Source organism: Platalea leucorodia (assembly GCF_965183815.1).
Source record: "Platalea leucorodia genome assembly, chromosome: Z".
NCBI lineage: Eukaryota > Metazoa > Chordata > Aves > Pelecaniformes > Threskiornithidae > Platalea > Platalea leucorodia.
In genome coordinates, this window is record NC_138858.1 from 88,768,504 (window position 1) to 88,787,854 (window position 19,351).

At 69.0% G+C, this 19,351-nt stretch overlaps 3 protein-coding genes across 3 annotated transcripts; all 3 read left to right on the top strand.

The window, feature by feature from the left end:
* Positions 1-447: 447 nt before the first annotated feature.
* Positions 448-2,597, top strand: LOC309603064 (transmembrane emp24 domain-containing protein 4). Its single transcript, XM_082337433.1, has 5 exons — positions 448-601; positions 1,061-1,161; positions 1,920-2,045; positions 2,147-2,293; positions 2,377-2,597. Exons 1-5 carry the CDS (start codon positions 460-462, stop codon positions 2,524-2,526), a joined length of 666 nt encoding a protein of 221 aa, XP_082193559.1. The 5' UTR covers positions 448-459; the 3' UTR covers positions 2,527-2,597.
* Positions 2,598-2,937: 340 nt separating this feature from the next.
* LOC309602955 (putative ATP-dependent RNA helicase DDX56) lies at positions 2,938-8,127 on the top strand. Its single transcript, XM_082337137.1, has 14 exons — positions 2,938-3,017; positions 3,386-3,547; positions 3,988-4,148; positions 4,242-4,412; positions 4,896-4,986; positions 5,244-5,488; positions 5,960-6,082; positions 6,663-6,779; positions 6,877-6,971; positions 7,090-7,163; positions 7,251-7,340; positions 7,465-7,570; positions 7,752-7,849; positions 7,941-8,127. Exons 1-14 carry the CDS (start codon positions 2,955-2,957, stop codon positions 8,019-8,021), a joined length of 1,677 nt encoding a protein of 558 aa, XP_082193263.1. The 5' UTR covers positions 2,938-2,954; the 3' UTR covers positions 8,022-8,127.
* Positions 8,128-8,249: 122 nt separating this feature from the next.
* LOC309602957 (NPC1-like intracellular cholesterol transporter 1) lies at positions 8,250-19,111 on the top strand. Its single transcript, XM_082337139.1, has 19 exons — positions 8,250-9,302; positions 9,611-11,145; positions 11,419-11,519; positions 11,614-11,786; positions 11,860-11,988; positions 12,071-12,253; positions 12,495-12,609; positions 13,081-13,208; positions 14,106-14,243; positions 14,632-14,721; positions 15,401-15,591; positions 15,676-15,803; positions 16,464-16,584; positions 16,802-16,857; positions 16,938-17,088; positions 17,459-17,690; positions 18,042-18,155; positions 18,258-18,420; positions 18,519-19,111. Exons 1-19 carry the CDS (start codon positions 9,249-9,251, stop codon positions 18,698-18,700), a joined length of 3,984 nt encoding a protein of 1,327 aa, XP_082193265.1. The 5' UTR covers positions 8,250-9,248; the 3' UTR covers positions 18,701-19,111.
* The last annotated feature ends 240 nt before the right edge of the window (positions 19,112-19,351 follow it).

Sequence of the window (19,351 nt, forward strand, 5' to 3'; positions counted from 1 at the left end):
CCGGGGGTGGCAACCGGGGACGGTCGCCCGGGGGTGCACACCGGGACACACCCGGGGGTCACCGGGCCCCTCGGATCTGGACTAGGCGAGACTCGAACTCTCAACCTTAGTGCTGGGGGGGCGGCGCCCTCCCTGTTGCGCCACCGGGCGGGGCGCCTTGCTCATGCGTGTGTCAGCGCGCCGGTGGCGCATGCGCAGTAAGGCGCCGCGGGCGGCCGCCGGCGGCGGGAACCCAGCGGGCACCCGTAGGTGTCGCGTGGGGGCCGCTGAGTGGCCGGCGGCGGGAGGCGCATGCGCGGTGCAGGTGGACGGGGAGCAGCGCATGCGCGATGCGCAAGGGAGCAGCGCGGCGCATGCGCACTAGGCGAGGAGAGGAGGGCGGCGCATGCGCAGTCGGTGCGGGGAGGGGCGGCGCATGCGCGGTGCCGCCCCCGCGGGCGGGGCGGGGGGACGCGGGCCATGGCGGGCGGCGGGGCGCTGCGGGCGGCGGTTGCCGCCCTGGTGCTGGCGGCCTGGAGCGCCCAGGGCCTTTACTTCCACATCGGCGAGACCGAGAAGCGTTGTTTTATCGAGGAAATCCCGGATGAGACCATGGTTATCGGTGCGGGGCGCGGGAGGGGCTGATCGCGGGGGGACGGGGCGGCGAGGTGGTCACCGGGCACCGGGAGGGGTAACGGGAGGGACCAGCGGGCAGCGGGGGGCAAAGGGGGCCCCCAGGAACGATGGGGGTGGGGAGGGGCAGGAGAGACCCACAGGAACCGAGGCGGGGGCGTAACGGGACCGGGGGGGCCTGGCGGGGGTTGGGGGTGTAACGGGACCAGGGGGTCTGGCTGGGGGATGTGCGGGGCGTAATGGGAGCGGGGGGGCCTGGCTGGGGGTAGGGGGTGTAACGGGACCGGGGGGCCTGGCTGGGGGGTTGGGGGGTAACGGGACCAGGGGGCCTGGTTGGAGGGGTTGGGGGGTAATGGGATTGGTGGTCCTGGCTGGAGGTGCGGGGGTAACAGGACCGGGGGGGCCTGGCTGGGGGGTGCTGGGCCTGCTCTGACCTGCCGCCCCTCAGGGAACTACCGGACGCAGCTGTGGGACAAGCAGTCGGAGTCATTCCTGCCCTCCACCCCGGGGCTGGGCATGCATGTGGAGGTGAAGGACCCTGACGGCAAGGTGAGCGGCCCTGGGGGACCCTGGGCACCCACCGGCCCAGCAGTGGGGTCCTCGGGGGGGTTTGGGCACCCACCAGCCCGGGCGTGGGGTCCCTGGGGTGCATGGGGTGTCTGCCAGCCAGGGCAGAGGGTCCCTGGGGAGCACAGGGTGCCCCCCAACAAGGTCAGGGGGTCCTTGGGGAGTGCAGGGTGCTCACCAACAAGGGCAGGGGGTCCCTACGTGACATGGGGTGCCTAGCACTGTGGGGTGCCTGATAGCTGGGTTGGGGGGTCCCTGTGGTGCCTTCCAGCCAGGGCAGGGGGTCCCTGGGGTGCATGAGGTGCCCGCTATCCTGGGTGTGGGGTCTCTGGGGCATGTGGGGTGCCCTCCAGCCTGGGCGTGGGGTCCCTGGGGTGCACAGGGACCCCCAACAAGGGTAGGGGGTTCCTGGGGAACACGGGGTGACACCCAACAAGGGCAGAGTGTCCCTACGTCACAGGCCTGGCAGCCTGGGTGTGGGGTTCCTGGGGTGCCTACTAGCTCGGCTGGGGGGTTCCTGGGGTGCCTTCCAGCCAGGGCAGGGGGTCCTTGGGCTGCATGGGGTGTCCACTGTCCTGGGTGTGGGGTCCCTGGGGTGCGTTCTGGCCAGGGCAGGGGGTCCCTGGGGAGCACAGGGTTCCTCGCCAGCTGGGGCAGGCGTTCTGTGGGACAGACGGGGGCTGTCCCGGTGCCCCCCCCCACGGCGGGCACTGGGTGACGGCAGCCACGTCCCGGCGCAGGTGGTGCTGTCGCGGCAGTATGGCTCCGAAGGCCGCTTCACCTTCACCTCCCACACGCCGGGCGAGCACCAGATCTGCCTCCACTCCAACTCCACCCGCATGGCGCTCTTCGCTGGTGGCAAACTGGTAACTGGGGGGGGGGGGGCACCCCCAAACCCCGTGAGGGGCTGTCGGCAGCGGCGAGGGTCCCCTGACGTGTCCCCCCCCGCCCTATCTTTTCCCCGCAGCGGGTGCACCTGGACATCCAGGTGGGCGAACACACCAACAACTACCCCGAAATCGCCGCCAAGGACAAACTGACGGAGCTGCAGCTCCGCGCCCGCCAGCTCCTCGACCAGGTCGAGCAGATCCAGAAGGAGCAAAACTACCAACGGGTGAGGAGGGGGGGGCCTCCGGCGGGCTGAGCCCCTCTCTTTTCTTTCCCCTCCCCTTTATTTTCTTTTTCTTTGCCCGACAGTACCGGGAGGAGCGTTTCCGCATGACGAGCGAGAGCACCAACCAGCGGGTGCTGTGGTGGTCCATCGCCCAAACCATCATCCTCATCCTCACCGGCATCTGGCAGATGAGGCACCTCAAGAGCTTTTTCGAGGCCAAGAAGCTGGTGTAGCCCCGCCCCGGGGGGGCTCCCACAGCCCCGGGGGTGGCGGGCAGCGTCGGGGGGGGGGGCCCTGCCTGCCATCGGGGAGGGTGGGGGCCGGCCCCCGCAGCGGCGTTTTTTGGGGAAAATAAAAGTTTTTTTTTTCTTGGGTCCGATGGGGCTTTTTTGCTGCTTTTTTTTGGGGGGGAGGGGCGGTATCAAGCCGGGCCGGGGGGCTCAGGCGTCCGGTTGCCGGTCCGCGGTGCGTGTCGGTCCCGGAAGAGCGGGAGCGGAGGGACCCGGGCGGCCGCGGGCGCTCCTCAGTCCTCCACCGCCAGGGGGCGGCGCGGAGGGTGCCCCGCCCGCCGCGCGCTCCCGTGGGCCGCTCTGGGCGCGCTGCGGAAGTGTCGGTGGGCGCGGGTGGAGCGCGCAGGCGCAGTCGGCGGCGGGCGGCCAAGATGGCGGCGGCGGAGGCAGCTCCGTGCTTCGAGCACATGGGGCTGGACGGGCGGCTGCTGCGGGTGCGCCGGGGGCCGGCAGCGGGGTGGCGGTGGGCTGCGGGCACCTGGGGGGCGGGCTGGCCGGGGGGGGGGTCGCGGTGGGCGAGGGGGAGGCCTTGAGGGGCCGGGACGCTGGGTCCCTTGGCGGGGGGGGGAGGCCCTGAGGGGGCCAGGACTCGGGTCCCTCGGTGGGGAGGGGGGCCGCGACAGCGGGGCCCTTTGGGGGCGGAGGGGGTATGAGGGGCAGCGGGGTCCCTCGCGGTGGGGCTGCTCCGCAGGCCTGGGCCCCCCCCGCCGCGGGGAGCGGCGTGGCCGTGGGTACCCCCCTGCGACGGGGGGGCACTGGGGAGCCCCGCCGGCTGCGACCCCCGAGGTGACGGTCCCCGCAGGCGGTGGCGGAGCTGGGCTGGGCCACTCCCACGGCCATCCAGGCCGAGGCCATTCCCCTGGCGCTGGAGGGCCGCGACCTCCTGGCCCGGGCCAGGACCGGTTCCGGGAAAACGGGGGCGTACGGTCTGCCCCTGCTCCAGCACCTCCTGCGCGTCAAGGCGGTGAGCGGGGCGGTGGGGGGTGTGGGATCAGGTGGGGGGGTGCTGTGGGGTATCGGGTTTGGGGGGCACCGAGGGGAACGTGGGCTCTGTGGGGCTTTGGGCATGGGGGGGCACCGTGGGGTGCTGGGCAGGGGGGCACTGGGGGGTATCTAGGGAGGATTGGGCAGTGTGGGGTGTGTAGGCAGGGGTGCGCGCCGTGGGGCACACGGGCTCTGTGGGATATCAGACGTGGGTGCTGGAGAGTGTGGGGCATGGACGGGCACCGTGGGGCAGGGCTGGGTGCTGAGCAGGGGCGGACAGCGTGGGGCACGTGGGCACCGTGGGGGATGTGGGCAGGGCTGGGCTCCGTGGGGCACATAGTGGGCTCTGTGGGGCACGGGGGGGGGCCCGTGGGCGCCGGGGCAGCTCTCCCGTGCCTGTGTGACGGCGGATGGGCGCAGGCGCCCTCGGCAGTGGCGCAGGCGGTGCGGGCGCTGGTGCTGGTGCCCTCTAAGGAGCTGGGGCAGCAAGTGGTGCGCAGCCTGCGGCAGCTGGCAGCTTTCTGCGCCCGAGACGTGCGGGTGGCCGATCTCTGCGCCCAGACCGACCTCGCCGCCCAGCGGTAAGCTCACCCCCGAGCCCCTGCCCTGGACGCCTGGGTCCCCCTGGCAGGCGGGGGTTGACGGCAGAGGCGAGTGACGCGGTGTGTTGCCAGGCCGGTGCTGATGGAGAAGCCAGACGTGGTGGTAGGCACGCCGGCACGGGTGCTGGCGCACCTCAGCGCCCGCAGCCTGAGCCTGCGGCACTCGTTGGAGCTGCTGGTGCTGGATGAGGCCGACCTGCTGCTCTCCTTCGGCTTCGGCGAGGACATCAAGTCCCTGCTGTGGTGAGGGGCACCCTGGGGGGACAGGGACAGGGACCTGGGGGGCATTGCCACGGCTGGCGGGTACTGTTGGGGTTGGAGAATGTGGGGGGCACAGCCAGGGGTTTGGGGGACACTGAGGGTTTGGGGGGCAGCGCCTGCGGTTTGGGGGACACTGAAGCATTGGGGGGCACTGCTGCAGCTGAAGAACATGGAGGTTACAGCCAAGGTTTTGGGGGACAGTGCCAGGGCTGGGGGGCACTGCTGGGGCTGGAGAACATGGCGGGCACAGCCTGGGGTTTGGGGGGCACAGCCGGGGCAGGACGACACAGGGCGGCACTTGCAGAGCCAGGGGACATTTGGGGCACATTGTGAGGGCTGGTGGGCACTGTGGTGCTCAAGAGGGGGGACCTGGGCATTGCCAGGTTTGGTGCCAAGGGCTCTGGGGGGGCCCCGTCACCCCCAGCCACAGGGGCTGGTGTTGAGCCTCCCCCTCCGCCCCCACAGCCACCTCCCCAAGATCTACCAGGCGCTGCTCATGTCGGCCACATTCAGCCCCGACGTGGAGGCCTTGAAGGAGCTGGTGCTGCACAACCCGGTGAGCAGGCACTTGGGGGGCACAGGGGCGGGTTTGGGAGGCCTGGGGGGTGCACAAGGGGAGGTCTGGGGGGTCCGAGAGAGGTTTGGGGGTTCCAGAGCGGGCACAGAGATGGGGAGACACTGGGATGTAGGAATGCAGCACCCATGTGGTGATATTTTAGGGGACATATGGGGTATGGTGGGCGCTGGGGTGCACTGGGGGGAGCACAACAGCTCCGTGCCCGCGTCCCCCCAACCCTGCCATGATGGATGCAGGTGACGGTGCGCCCGCCAGAGCCCCAGCTACCGGGCAGCTCCCAGTTGCGGCAATTTGTGGTTCGCTGTGGCACCGAGGAGGACAAGTTCTTGTTGCTCTGCGCCCTGCTGAAGCTGAGGCTGCTGCGGGGTCGGGCCCTGCTCTTCGTGGGCACCCTCGCCCGCTGCTACCGCCTCAAGCTCTTCCTCGAGCAGTTTGGCATCCCGGCATGCGCCCTCAATTCTGAGCTGCCCGCCCGCTCCCGGTAACCCCTGAGGGGATGGTGGGGTGCCCAGCTGGGTTGGGGTACCCCTGGGGTGATGCAGAGGAGGGCAAAGGGGAAAATGGGGTGCCCATGGATGCCCACAAAGGGCCTGGGGGTGATGGGGTGCCCTGGGCAACAAGGTGACTGCTGGGGGCTTGTGGAAGAAGACGAGGGGCAGCCTCAGGTCGGGGGAAGGCGGGGTGCTCTGTGGGGATGAGGGGGGCCCGAGGGTGTCCCGGGTGAGCTAAGGGGTGTCCAGGGAGACAGGGTGCCCTTGGGCTGCCAGGGGAAGTGCCCGTGAGGGGCTCCCGACTGGGGCGCCGTGGGGGTAAGGACACCCGGGGGGGTCCCAGGAGGGTGCAGGGTGCTCGTGGAGGAAGGGCAGGGGTACCTGTGGGTTTGGGGTGGGGGGACGCACCGAGGAGGGGTGCCCACGGCAGGGACGCTGACGGGTACCGGCCTTGTCCCCAGGTGCCACGTCATCACCCAGTTCAACCGGGGCATCTACGACTACATCGTGGCCACCGACGAGGAGGCGCCGGCGGTGCCCGCGGAGCAGCCCCCACGCAAGAAACGCAAGGGTGCTGCCCAGAGGTGAGCCCAGTGGGTGCCACCAGTGCCCCATGGGTGCCACTGTGTCACCAGGGCAATGTCCCGCTGCAGCTGGGGAGGGCTCAGGCCAGGGAAGGTCACCCAGAACCATGGGGGTGCTTCTGCCCGGGGTGTCCCTGTCCCCAGCAGGGTCCTGTGCCCAGGGGATGTCCTTGTGCTTGTGGGGCTCTCCCTGTCCCCAGGGGGTTCCCTGTGCCCGCCATGTCCCCAAGGCGGGGGGGTTTCTTTTGCCTGGGGGGGGTTTACGCCTTGTGCCTGTGCGGGTGTGGATGGCCAGGGAGGTCCCTGTGCCCAGCGTGTCCCCTTCTTTTTGGGGGGCTCCCTGCCCTGTCCCCGTGGCTCTGGGGTCATCGTGCCCAGGGTGTCCCCGTGCCTACGTGGGTGTTGGTGCCCAGCGTGTCCCCATGCCCAGAGTGTCCTTGTACCCACGGGGATCCCTTTTCCCAGTGTGCCTGTGCCCGCGTGGGTGTCTGTGTCCCAGATGTCCCCTTGCCTGGGGTGTCTCCGTGTCCTTGGGGGTCCCTGAGCCACCACAACATCTTGTGTGTGTTCTCCAACCCAGCAAAGGCAAGGACCCGGAGTACGGTGTCGCGCGGGGCATCGACTTCCAAAACGTGGCCGCTGTCATCAACTTTGACGTGCCACCAACGGTTGAGTCCTACATCCACCGCGTGGGCAGGTACGTGGGGACATGGCGGGGGGACATGGGGTGCCCAGGGTAGCTGGCAGCCCCCTCGGGTGGGTGCCCCACTGCCGTGTCCTCTCCGTGCCCGCAGGACGGCCCGCGCCGACAACCCCGGCACGGCGCTCACCTTTGCGCTGCCCGAGGAGCAGGACGACCTGGCCCGGATTGAGGATGCGCTCGCTGGAGGTCAGAGGGACCCTGTGTCGCTTCGGGCGGGGCAGTGGGTGCCAAGGGACGTTGGGGGGGCTGCGGGGTGTCGTGAGCGAGGGTGGGGGTGACCCCACTTGTCCTTGTGTGTCCCCAGAGAACGGCGAGTCGATGTTGCAGCCCTACAAGTTCTCCACGGAGGAGATCGAGGCGCTGCGCTACCGCTGCCGGGTAGGTGGGCGGCGGGCGGCGCCGGGGGCTGCCAGTGGCACCGGCTGGGGGGTGCTAAGCTCTGACACCCTGTGTGTCCCCTCCCAGGACGCCATGCGCTCCGTCACCAAGCAGGCGGTGAAGGAGGCCCGGCTGCGGGAGATCAAGGATGAGCTGCTCAACTCGGAGAAACTCAAGGTAACTCCCCGAGTTCCTGGCGGGCTCGGGGCTGCCCGAGGGGCAGAGGGCAGTGTCTCAGGGGTCCACGGGCAGCGCAGGATGGGTACCAGGTGCTGCCAGTGCCCCGATTCTCCGTGCCTAGGCGTACTTTGAGGACAACCCCCGCGACCTGCATGTCCTGCGCCACGACAAGCCCCTGCATCCCGCCATTGTTAAACCTCACCTCCGCAACGTGCCCGAGTACCTGGGTACGTCCCTGGTGCCTGCTGGCCAGCTCCAGTTTCGGGGGGGGGAAAAGGGGCGGGATGGGGACCCTGGGATGGGACAGCAATGTAGGGACAAAATGGTGCCTGGGGGTGACATTGCGGGGGAGATGGGGGCATCCCTGGGGCCACCGGCACCCTCTTACCCGCTGCTCTCTGCCCGCAGTGCCCCCCAGCCTCCGCGGCATCGCCAAACCCAACCTCAAGAAGCGCAAGTGCCTGCGGCTGTCCCGCACCAGTGCCAGCCGTCGGGGTGGCTCAACGGTGAGTGCAGGATGGGTGCAGCGGGACCCCCCTGACATCCCCCCTCTCTGCCAGGGGGTCCGACGCTGCTTTTCTTTCCTCCCTTCTCCAGTCCCGCGGCACCGGCAACCCGCTGCAGAGCTTCAAGTACGCCCGCCGCCGTGCCAAGCGCCCGGCCGCGCCGCCCTCCTGAGCCCTCCTGGCACCCCATGGACTGTGCCCGCCCCGGTATCTCCTCCGTGCCGTACCCCATGGGGTGGATGTGCCCAATAAAGGTGCCAACGGACTGTGCCACCTGGGCGCCGTGTTGTGCCGTCACCTTGCTGGGCGTTCCTCCTTTCCGGGCTGTGCGCGGTGCCCCCGCCGGCTACGTGACAGGGGAGGGTTGGTGACGCACAGGCGGGAAGCGGCATCTCCCGCTGATGCCGGGCAAAGGTGCCCAGGCGTTATCGCCCCCCCCCTTATCAAGGCCAAGGCTGTATCGGGGCCATAAACCGGGGCAAGGACGCAGTGGGGGGGTGGCATTGCCAGTTTTGGGGGCTTGGGTCCCTTCAGGCGCCTCGCCGCCCCCGTGCCCACATCGCCGTGAGCCCAGCAGCCTAGCACGTCTCACCCCATGGCTGGCACTGTAACTCGGATGATGCCTGGCTGGCACTGACTTGCCTGCTGCCCGCTTGCCCTGGCCAGGTGCTTCGCGGGTTCACCCAGCCCTGCCCCGTGGCGTGCGAGGCAGGCGTTACCCCTCGGGGAGCCTGTAATCGCCTGCTGAGGCATCTTATCGGGGTTACGGTGTCTTTATCGGGGGGCCACAGCTCGTCCAAGGCTGCCCGCTGGCCCTGAACCCTTCCTGGCACCAGGGCAGAGGGCTCTGGCGCTGGCACCCTGCCACGGGCACGGCAGCCCCCCTTCGGTAACGGCGGAGGTTTTACTGCCTGCGCAGTGGGGAGGCAGCCGGTTTCTCTTCCCCCTCGCTCCTGTTGGTCTGGCACGCGCCGCCGACACTGCCGTGGCACCGTAAAGGCACCCACGTCCCTGGTGCCAGGCTGGCGGGATGAGTTTCCCATGGCTGGCACGGCCTCTCCGCTTCCTTCTCCACCCCACGAAACCCATGACCCCACCGGGCATCCTGGCTGGGCACAGCTCCAAATCGCCCCCTTTTTCGCATCAAAACAAGGCTGTGCCAGGGGAGCGGGGTGCCCCCTCCTTGGGCAGGGGGGCTCCCGGGCACCTCCCCAGCGGGGATGCGTCGGCTGGCCGCGGCTATCGATCGGGGTTAATGATCACAAGGGCTTTACAGCTCCGGCGAGGGCTGATTGGCTTCGGTGCCGTCAGGCCAGAAGACCTCACCGGCGGGCAACCGCCCACGGCATACGGGGACTTATAGGGGCCGGGTGAAGCCAGCGGCACCCTTTTGCTCAGGATGCCGGGGTCTATCGCGCTGGCCGGCGCGGTGCTCGGCGCCCTCCTGGCGCTGGTAGGTGCCTGGGGGTTGGCACGGCTGAGCTGGAGGAGTGCCAGGGGCCGGGATGCGGTGACTGCTGGTGGCAAAGCCGTGGTGTTGCCGGCGGGGTGAGGCTTGGAGGGGCTGGGGGCGGCAGAGCCGGGCGATGCCGGCACGGTGCGGTGCCCATCGGGTGCCGTTTGGAGGGGCTGGGGGCGGCAGAGCTGGTGGACACCGGCGCGGTGCCCATCGTGGTGCCCATCGTGTGCCGTTCGGAGGGGCTGGGTGCCGTGCCCTACGGGACGGGGCGCTGCCCACCGATCCCCCCTCAACCGCCGCAGGCCGCGCCGACGTTGACTCCCAGGCACGAAGCCGGTTACTGCGCCTTCTACGGTGAATGCGGTCGCAACCCAGAGGTGAACATCTCGCTGGTGCCCTCCAACGTGCCCTGCCTCTCCAACACGCCAGCGCGGGCGGCCAGGGGTGCGCTGCTGGCGCTGCTCCGCACCGTCTGCCCCGAGCTGGTGCAGGAGAACACGACGACGCACGTTTGCTGCTCCTTGGGGCAACTGGGTGCCCTCCAGCTCAGCGTGGCGCTCTCCGGCACCGTCCTCTCCCGCTGCCCGGCGTGTGCCAGGAATTTCGCCAACCTTTACTGCAACAACATCTGCAGCCCCAACCAGAGCCTCTTCACCAACGTCACCCGCATCGTCAACCGCACCACGGTGCCGGGGAAGCCCCAGCTCGCTGTCGTGGAGTACCAATGTTTTTACCAGCAGGAGTTTGCCGATGCCTCTTTCACCTCCTGCCGGGGCGTCCGGTTACCGGCTACCGGCGGTTACGCCATCGATACCATGTGCGGGCGTTACGGTGCCCGGCTCTGCACCACCCAGCGCTGGTTGGATTTCCAAGGGGATAAAAACAACGGCTTGGCGCCGCTGCAGATCGACTTCCAGCTGGTGCCCAACGGCACGCAGCCTGGCGATGCCATCGTGCCGCTGGCCGGGCAGGCCTGGCGCTGCAACCAGGCTCTCAGCCCCCAGGAGCAGCCCTGCTCCTGCCAGGACTGTGCCGAATCCTGCCCGCCGGTGACCGCCCCCCCCGGCCCGCCGCCCCCCTTCCGCCTGGGCAACGCCGATGGCGCCTTGGTCCTCTGCGGGCTGCTCTTCGGCCTCCTCGCCCTCATCTTCATTGTCGCCTTGCTGTGCCAGTGCCGGCGGTCCAAGAAGGACACCACGCCCCAGCCAGCACCAGCGCGTTCCACCGGCTGCTCGGCGCGCCTGGGCGACGCCAGCCACCGCATCCTGGCGAGGGCTTTCCGCCGGTGGGGCACGCTGGTGGCCGGGCACCCCGTGGTGGTGCTTGTGGTGGTGGTGGTGGTGGCCGGCGGTTTATCGGCTGGTTTGGTTATGCTACGTCTCACCACCGATCCGGTGGAGCTGTGGTCGGCACCGGGTAGCCGTGCCCGGCAGGAAAAAGCCTTTTATGACCAGCACTTCGGTCCTTTCCTCCGCACCAACCAGGTGATCGTGACGGCACCGGGCCGGCCCAGCTCCGGCTACGAATCGGTGGTGTTTGGTGCCAAGAACTTCAGCGGGGTGCTGTCAGAGGAGGTGCTGCAGGCGCTGCTGGAGCTGCAGGAGCAGCTGGCGGCCGCCACGGCGTGGGCACCGGTGTCGGGCAGGGAGGTGACACTGAGCGACGTCTGCTACGCCCCCCTCAACCCCACGGACCCCGGGCTGGCGGACTGCTGCGTCAACAGCGTCACCCAGTACTTCCAGAACAACGGCACCCGCCTGGCCGCCACGGCCACCCAGACCGAGGGCAAGGAGACTGGCACCGTCGACTGGCGCGACCATCTCATCTACTGCGTCAAGTGGGTGCCGCTCCCCGGGGATGGGGGGCGTGGGGCCGGGGGGATGGGGATAGGGTGCTGGCTGGTGCCGTGGGGCGGTGGGCTGCGGGGTCAGGGTGATGCCTGCAGGGTGATGGGCTTTGCACGGTGCCTGTGGGGTGCTGAGCTTTGGGGCTGGGGTGTTATCTGTGGGGTGCCCAGCGAGTCACGGTGCCCGTGGGGTGCCACAGCAGGGTCAGGGTGGGCACTGGGGTGGATGCAGCCCCTGCTCACCTGGCGCCGTGTCCCCACCAGCTCCCCGCTCTCCTTCAAGGACATCACGACACTGGAGCTGAGCTGCATGGCCGAGTACGGCGGCCCCGTCTTCCCCTACATCGCCTTCGGTGGCTACCCCGGTAAGCGCCAGGCAGCACCAGGATGGGCAGGCACGGTGGGTGGGATGTCACCCGGGGGATGTCACCCAGGGGGTGTCACCCGCTGTCCCCGCAGGCTCGGAGTACACGGAGGCGGAGGCGCTGATCATCACCTACTCCCTCAACAACTTCCCCCGTGACGATCCCCGCCATGAGTGGGTGCTGAGCTGGGAGCGCCGCTTCCTCGAGGTGGTGGGCGACTTCCAGCGCACCCACAGCTCCAACCTCTCCGTCACCTTCATGTCCGAGGTGAAGCACCCACCGGCTGGGGGGGGGCACCCTAGGGTGCCCGGCACCCCCTCACCCACCTCCTTTCCGTCAGCGCTCGCTGGAGGATGAGATCAACCGCACCACGGGGGAGGACATCCCCATCTTTGCCATCAGCTACCTCGTGGTCTTCGCCTACATCGCCCTGGCGCTGGGCGAGTACACGGCCTGGCGCCGCGTCCTGGTACGCGCCGGGGGGCTCGGGGTGATGCCAGTGCCCTCGGGTGCCTCGCCGGGTGCTGAGCGGGTGATCCCCGCTCTTGCAGGTGGAGTCGAAGGTGACGTTGGCGCTGGGGGGCATCGCCGTGGTGCTGGGCGCTGTCTTCGCCTCCATGGGGTTCCTGGCACTGGTGGGGTTGCCTTCATCCCTCATCATCCTCGAGGTTGTGCCCTTCCTCGTCCTCGCTGTGGGCGCAGACAACATTTTCATTTTTGTGCAGGAGTACCAGGTCAGTGGGCACGGGGAGAACGGGAGCGCCTGTGGGCATGGGAATCCCTGTGGGGCAGGTGGGCACCCTTGGGTGGGGGCATCCCCACGGGGCGCAGAGGCATGGGGCCCCCATGGGGCACAGCGGCCCCCGCCGTGCACGTGGCGGCACCCCCAGGTTGGGCGGTGGGTGCCCGTGCGGGCTCCCCGGGGTGGGGGGGCGCCCATGGCGGGCACCCCCTCCTCACCACCCCGGCCAGCAGCAGTCGCAGCGGGAGCCGGGCGAGACGCGGGAGCAGCACATCGGGCGGGTGCTGTCGCAGGTGGCACCCAGCATGCTGCTCTGCAGCCTCTCCGAGGTCATCTGCTTCCTCCTGGGTGAGCCGGGGCACGGGGGGCGCAGGGGGGACACGGGGCACAGGGGGGAGCACAGGGACATGGGGGCACGGGGACAAGGGGGCGTACAGGGACACGCGGGCATGGGGATGCGGGGGACATGGGAGTACAGGGGGGGCACAGGGACACAAGGGGCAGAGGTGGGGACATGGGGGGCACAGGGACGCGGGGGCATGGGGACATGGGGGCATGGAGGGGCACAGGGATGTGGAGGGGCATGAGGGGCACAGGGATATGGGGTACACAAGGGGCACAGGGTGTGCACAGCGATGCGGGAGCACAGGGACACGGGGCACAGGTGGGGACACGGAGGGCACAGGGGCATGGCACACGCAGCAGGCACAGTGCACCCGCGGGCATCGTGCACCCAGTGGGTGCAGTGGGTGTGGGTGCACGGGGGGTGTGGTGTGGAGGCACTGCTGCCAGGTGCCCGCTGATGCCCGGTGTCCGCAGGTGCCCTCTCCTCCATGCCCGCCGTCCGCACCTTCGCCCTCACGGCCGCCTTGGCCATCGCCTTCGACTTCCTCCTCCAGATGTCGGGGTTCGTCGCCCTGTTGGCACTCGATGCTCGGCGGCAGGAGGTATGGCACCCAGGGTGGGCATGGGGTGCCCACGCATGAGGGGGTGGGCACAGGGTGGGCACTGGGGGACCCTGGGTGGGGTGGTGCCCAGGTGGTCCCATGATGGGCATGGGGTGCCCAGGGTGGGCACAGGGTGGGTGTGGGGTGCCTGTGGGCATGAGGGTGCCCGGGGTGGGTATAAGGTGGCTGTGGGTGTGAGGGTGTCTGGGGTTGGCTTGGGGTGCCCCTGGACATTAAAGTCCCTAGGGTGGGCAGGGGGTGCCCGGGGTGGTTATGGGGTGCCCATGGGTATGAGGGTGCCCAGAGTGGGCACAGGGTGGACATGGGGTGCCCAGGGTGGGCGTGGGGTGCTCATGGGTATGAGGGTGTCTGGGGTTGGCATGGGGTGCTGATGGACATTAGGGTCCCCAGTGTGGGCACTGGGTGGGCATGGGGTGCTGTGGATATGGTTTCTGTGCCCGAGGTACCTGGGGTGCACATGGGGTGCCCCCGGGCAGGAGGGTGCCCGGGCGGTCCCACAGTGGTCATGGGGGGCCCCTGGTGCTCAGGGGTGACCATGGGGTGCCCATGGGTATGAGGGTGTCTGGGGCTGGCACGGGGTGCCCATGGACATTAGGGTCCTCAGGGTGGGCACAGGGTGGGCATGGAGTGCCCGTGGGGTGTTTCTGTGCCTGAGGTACCTGGGGTGCCCATCGGGTGCCCGTGGGCAGGACGGTGCCCAGGGTGGATACAGGGTGGGCATGGGGTGCCCAAAGTCCTTAGGGTGCCCCGGCTGGGCACGGGGCGCCTGTGTGCCCCAGGGTGTTTGGGGTTGGCATGGGGCTGCCCATGGACGCTGGGGCGGGCAGGAGGCACCCCGCCGTGCCAGGACCCGTGCCAGCACGGCGCTGCCCGCAGGCCGCCCGCTTCGACCTCTGCTGCTGCTGCGGGATGGGCAAGGGGGGTCCCGCGGGGCCAGGTGCCCGTCTGCTGCGCCCACTGCTGCACCGCTACTACACCCCGCTGCTGCTGCACCGCCTGGCGCGCCCCGTCGTGGTGAGGGGGCTGGGGGGCCTCGGGGGCAGAGGTGTCTGGGGGATGTGTGGTGTAGGGAGGGGATCCTGGGGGGATTTGGGGAGGCCTGGGGGGGACAAGGGAGTGTGTGGGGGTTCCTCGAGGGGCTGGGGGGTCCTTGGGGGTGTCGAGGTTCCTGGGGGTCAGGGGGGGATGTGGGGTGTAGCGGGGTGTCTGGGGGGGTCCTGGAAGGTGGGAGGGGGACAGCGGGGGCTTGGGTGGATGGGACATGGGGGGCTGGGAGCCTCTGAAGGGGTCCAGGAGGTGTGGGGGGACATAGAGGTGTTGCAAGGGGATTTGGGGGGGCTCAAGGGTCCCTGGGGGGTCCCGGGGGTTCCCGGGGTCCCCTCATGAGGGGTGCTGCTGGCAGGTGCTGCTCTTCCTCTTCCTGGCCTGCGCCGGGCTCTACCTGATGCTGCAGGTGCCGGTGGGGCTGGACCAGGAGCTCGCCATGCCCAAGGTGGGGGCTGGCGCCGGGGGCACCCCCACCCCAGGCCGAGGGGGGAGGCGGGGTTACGGGGGTGGTATGGCTCCTATAGGGATGCCTGGGGAGAGTATGGCCCCATATGGGCACAGCATGGGGATGGTGTGGCCCCATATGGGGATGCACAGGGGTGGTACGGCCCCATACAGGGACATGTGGGGACAGTATGGCCCTGTATAGGGACAGCGTGGCACCTTATAGAATGGTGTGGCCCTGTATGGAGAGGCACAGGGGTGGTATGGTCCCCACAGGGACAGTATAGTCCTGTATAGGGATGCGCAGGGATGGTATGGCCCCAAACAGGGACACATGGGACAGTATAGCTCTGTATAAGGCCACTGCAGGGATGGCATGACCCCTTATGGGCACAGCACGGGGATGGCATGGCCCCGTATGGGGATGCACTGGATGGTACGGCCCCTGCGGGGCCAGCATAGCCCTGTATAGGGCCAGCACGGGGATGGCGTGGCCCCATATGGGAACAGCGCGGCCACCATGGAGCTGGTGGCCCCGTGCGGGAGCACAGGGGGGTGATGCAGTGGGTGGCATGCCCACTCACGCGTGGGTGGTGAGACCCCATCTGGGGACCATCAGGACCCTATGGGTGCTGTGGGTGGGTGCCCACACCCTGGCTGATGGGGGTGGGTGCCCCCAGGACTCCTACATGCTGCAGTACTTTGCCGCCCTGAACCGGTACCTGGCGGTGGGGGTGCCCACCTATTTCGTCACCACTGGCGGCTACAACTTCTCCTCCCCGGCCGGCACCAACGGCATCTGCTCCAGCGCCGGCTGCGCCGCCGACTCCCTCACCAACACCATCCAATACGCCACGCGCTTCCCCAACGTGTGAGTGGGGTGGGGAGGCGCGGGGGGGGGGCGGGCGGGCAGGCAGGGTGCTGCCAGCCTCCTGCCAGCCCTGCCTCTGCCCAGGTCCTACCTCGCCATCCCCGCCACCTCCTGGGTGGACGATTTCCTGGACTGGCTCAACCCCACCGGCCGCTGCTGCCGCATTCACTGGTTCGGCAACCTCACTGGGGAGTTCTGTCCTTCCACCAGCAGTGAGTGGGCACCAGGGTGCTGGGGGGGAACGCTGTGGTGGCTGTTGGGGGCACATGAGGTCTACACCGCGGTGGTTGTTGGGTGTACGTTGGGTGCCCATCGTGGTGCCTGTTGGGTGTATGTTGGGTGCCCACCATGGTGGCTGTTTGGGTGCACGTGAGGTCTGCACCGTGGTGGCTGTTGGGTGTGCATTGCATGCCCACCATAGTGGCCATTGGGTGGACACCGTGATGCCCATTGGTTGCCCACTGGGATCCCATTAGGTGGCCATTGGGTGCCCGTGATGGTGCCCATTGGATGCCCACCATGGGTCCCATTGGGAGACCACTGGGATCTCATTGAGTGCCATTGGGTGACTGTTGTATTCCCAGTGGGTGCCCACTGGATGCTTGCCATGGTGCCAATTGGTTGCCCGTTGGATGCCCACCATGGTCCACATTGAATGCCATTGTCTGGTGCCTACTGGGGTGCCATGGGGACCGCTGGTTGCGTGCCGTGGTGTCCCTTGGGCGCCTGTTGTGGTGTCCCTTGGGGGTCTACTGGGTGCCTGCCATGGCGCCCGCTGGCTGCTCCCCCTGCTTCCCACTGGGTGCCCGTTGGGAGCCTGACGTGGTTCCCAGCGGCTGCCCCCGGGGTGCTGAGCGCGGCCATACCTGCAGATGACCCCACCTGCGTGGGGGGACAGTGCCTGAATGTCACGCGGCGCCCGACGGTGGAGGAGTTCGAGCGGTTCCTGCCCTGGTTCCTCCACGACCGCCCCACGCTGCAGTGCGCCAAGGGGTAGGTGCCACCCGGGGGGGGCACCGGGGCGGGCACCCGGAGGGGACGACCCACGGGGGGCACCGGCAATGGAGGGCAACAGACGTACACAGAGGGCATGCACACGCACGTGGGCACGCATGTGGACGTCGGCGTGGGGACACGGGCGCCCACCGGGTGCCCCCCCCCAGCACCCATGCTCTAGGTGCCCCCCTCACCCCTTGCCCCCTCCCCGCAGCGGTCTGGGCGCCTACGACACGGCGGTCAGCATGGACGCCAACGGTACCATCCTGGGTGAGTGCAGGGTGGGCGGCACGGGGCGGGGGGGGCACCCTAGGGTGCCCTGCTGACCCCACCCCACCCATCTCCGCCAGCCTCCCGCTTCATGGCGTACCAGCGCCCGCTGCACACCTCGCAGGAGTACACGGCGGCGCTGCGGGCTGCCCGCGCCCTGGCCGACGAGATCACCGCCACCCTGCGCCAGGTGCCCGGCACCCACCCCGACTTCCGCGTCTTCCCCTACACGTAAGCGCCCGCCGCGGGTTGGAGTGCTCGGCCGCAGGAGGACGGGGTGACCGGGGAGGGGTGCCCAGCCCAGGCTGCCATGGGTGCTCTGGTGCCTGGGTAGGGCGCAGAGCGGGTGCTGGGTCAGGGTGCCCAGCGCATGGTGCTGTGGGTGCCGCGGTTCGGGGTGCCCGGTTCGGGGTGGCCAGCCAGGGTCAGTGTGGGCACCCCAGTGCCTTGCTGGGGCTTCACACGGGTGCCCAGTTCGGGGCTGGGGTTGGTGCGGGTGCCCCAGTTCAGGGTCAGGGTGGGTGCCGGGTCAGCCGGGGTCGGCACGGGTGCCAGGTGCCCGTGTCGGCGTGCCAGCGTGGCGGTGACACTTCTTGGGCAGGGTGACCTACGTCTACTACGAGCAGTACCTGACGGTGGTGGCTGAGGGCGTCATCACGCTGGCGCTGTGTCTGGTGCCCACCTTTGTCGTCTCCTTCCTGCTGCTGGGCATGGACCTGCGCTCCAGCACCGCCACCCTCCTCACCATCGCCATGATCCTGGTGGACACCGTGGGCGCCATGGCCCTCTGGAGCGTCCCCTACAATGCCGTGGCCCTCATCAACCTCGTCGCGGTGCGGGGCACACGGGGTGGCACGGGGACCTGGGGCACACGGGGTGGCATGGGGATTTGGGGCACGTGGGGTGGCGTGGGGGTACAGGAGGTGGCAGAAGGACACGGGACGCACAGGGTGACATGGGGACTGAGCAGCCTGGGGTGTGCAGGGTGGCACAGGGGACGGGGACATGTAGGATGGGGCACGTGGGGTGGCACGGGGACAAGCAGGTTGGCACGGGGGCTTGGGACACGGGGGTGGGACAGGGACATGGGGCAGGCAGGGTGCACGAGCACAGGGTGGGCACCGCGCCGTGCCAGCCCGGCGGAGCGCCCGCGGGTGCCCCGGGGTGACAGCCCGTCCCTGCAGGCCGTGGGCATCTCGGTGGAGTTCGTGTCCCACATCACCTGCGCCTTCGCGCACAGCACCAAGCCCAGCCGGGTGGAACGAGCCGCCGAGGCCACCGTCAACATGGGCAGCAAGGTGGGCGCGGGACGGGGGTGATGGCCGCACGGACCCCCTCCCCTCCCCGTGGACGGGAGGGACGGGGTGACCTGGCTGTCACTGACCCCATCCTGGGCGCAGGTGGTGGCCGGGGTGGCCATGACCAACCTGCCCGGCATCGTGGTGCTGGCCTTCGCCAAGGCCCAGCTCATCCAGATCTTCTTCTTCCGCCTCAACCTCATCATCACCCTGGTGGGGCTGGCCCACGGCATCATCTTCCTCCCCGTCCTCCTCAGCTACGTGGGTAAGAGCCCTCTATCCCCCCTGGGGATGGTGCCCTGTCCCCAATGTCCCTCCAGGAGGATGGTGACAGCCTGGCACTGTCCCCCATCGTCCCCGCAGGACCCAGCCCGCGGATGCCGGCAGGGGACACAGCAGGGGACACGGGTGGGGACACGGCAGCCGGCGCGGAGCAGGGTGCGGGGCTGGCCCTCAGCAACCCCTGCTTCGAGGACAAGGACAAGGAGGAGGACAAGGACAAGGAGAAGGACAAGGACAAGGCCACAGTCCCTGGGCAGGGCTGAGCCCCGCTGCCCCTCACTGCCCTGCCCCGCTGCTGCTTTTTCTACTGCTGTCATATTTAAACTGGTTTTCTCAGATTCGGGACTGGGTTTAACTGGGACAGGTTTCACTGGGACTGGGTTTCACTGCTGGGGCACCTTATATAGAAACTGCATCTTGGCTCTGAAGCGTCACGGGGTCTGTGCGGGGATGGGGACACGGGGACAGGACGTGTGGGGCACACAGGCACCACAGGGATGGGGACACACAGGGTGCGAGGGGACGGTGGGGACGAGGCACTGGGCGCTGTGAGGACGGAGCCCTGTGGGGCACACAGGCCATGTGGGGCAGAGTGGCATCATGGGGACAGGGCCATGTGGGGTGCAAGGGCGCTGTGGGGACAGGGATATGTGGGGGCACATGGGCATCACTGGGATGGGGCACACAGCAATGGGGCCACGTGGGGCACGAGGGCACCGTGGGGCCAAGCCAAAGGGCAGTACGGGGACAGGGCCACATGGGGCACATGGACGTTGGGGGGACAGGGACATGTGAGGGACACGGGCATCACGGGGACGAGGCACACGGGCACTGTGGGGCCAGGGACATGTGGAGCACGTGGGCATCGCAGGGATGGTGCCATGTGGAGCACTGGAACATCACGGGGACAGGGC

What these genes read in the sequence shown, in the direction of transcription:
- LOC309603064 (XM_082337433.1), top strand. Translation starts at nt 460, where the DNA reads ATGGCGGGCGGCGGGGCGCTGCGGGCGGCGGTTGCCGCCCTGGTGCTG. An exon ending in TGAAGGACCCTGACGGCAAG is followed by an intron (nt 1,162 to 1,919) that starts GTGAGCGGCCCT and finishes GTCCCGGCGCAG; the next exon opens with GTGGTGCTGTCGCGGCAGTA. An exon ending in TCTTCGCTGGTGGCAAACTG is followed by an intron (nt 2,046 to 2,146) that starts GTAACTGGGGGG and finishes TTTTCCCCGCAG; the next exon opens with CGGGTGCACCTGGACATCCA.
- LOC309602955 (XM_082337137.1), top strand. Translation starts at nt 2,955, where the DNA reads ATGGCGGCGGCGGAGGCAGCTCCGTGCTTCGAGCACATGGGGCTGGAC. An exon ending in AGCTGGTGCTGCACAACCCG is followed by an intron (nt 4,987 to 5,243) that starts GTGAGCAGGCAC and finishes TGATGGATGCAG; the next exon opens with GTGACGGTGCGCCCGCCAGA. An exon ending in GAGCTGCCCGCCCGCTCCCG is followed by an intron (nt 5,489 to 5,959) that starts GTAACCCCTGAG and finishes CCTTGTCCCCAG; the next exon opens with GTGCCACGTCATCACCCAGT.
- LOC309602957 (XM_082337139.1), top strand. Translation starts at nt 9,249, where the DNA reads ATGCCGGGGTCTATCGCGCTGGCCGGCGCGGTGCTCGGCGCCCTCCTG. An exon ending in TTTTTGTGCAGGAGTACCAG is followed by an intron (nt 12,254 to 12,494) that starts GTCAGTGGGCAC and finishes CCCGGCCAGCAG; the next exon opens with CAGTCGCAGCGGGAGCCGGG. An exon ending in GTTCTGTCCTTCCACCAGCA is followed by an intron (nt 15,804 to 16,463) that starts GTGAGTGGGCAC and finishes CCATACCTGCAG; the next exon opens with ATGACCCCACCTGCGTGGGG.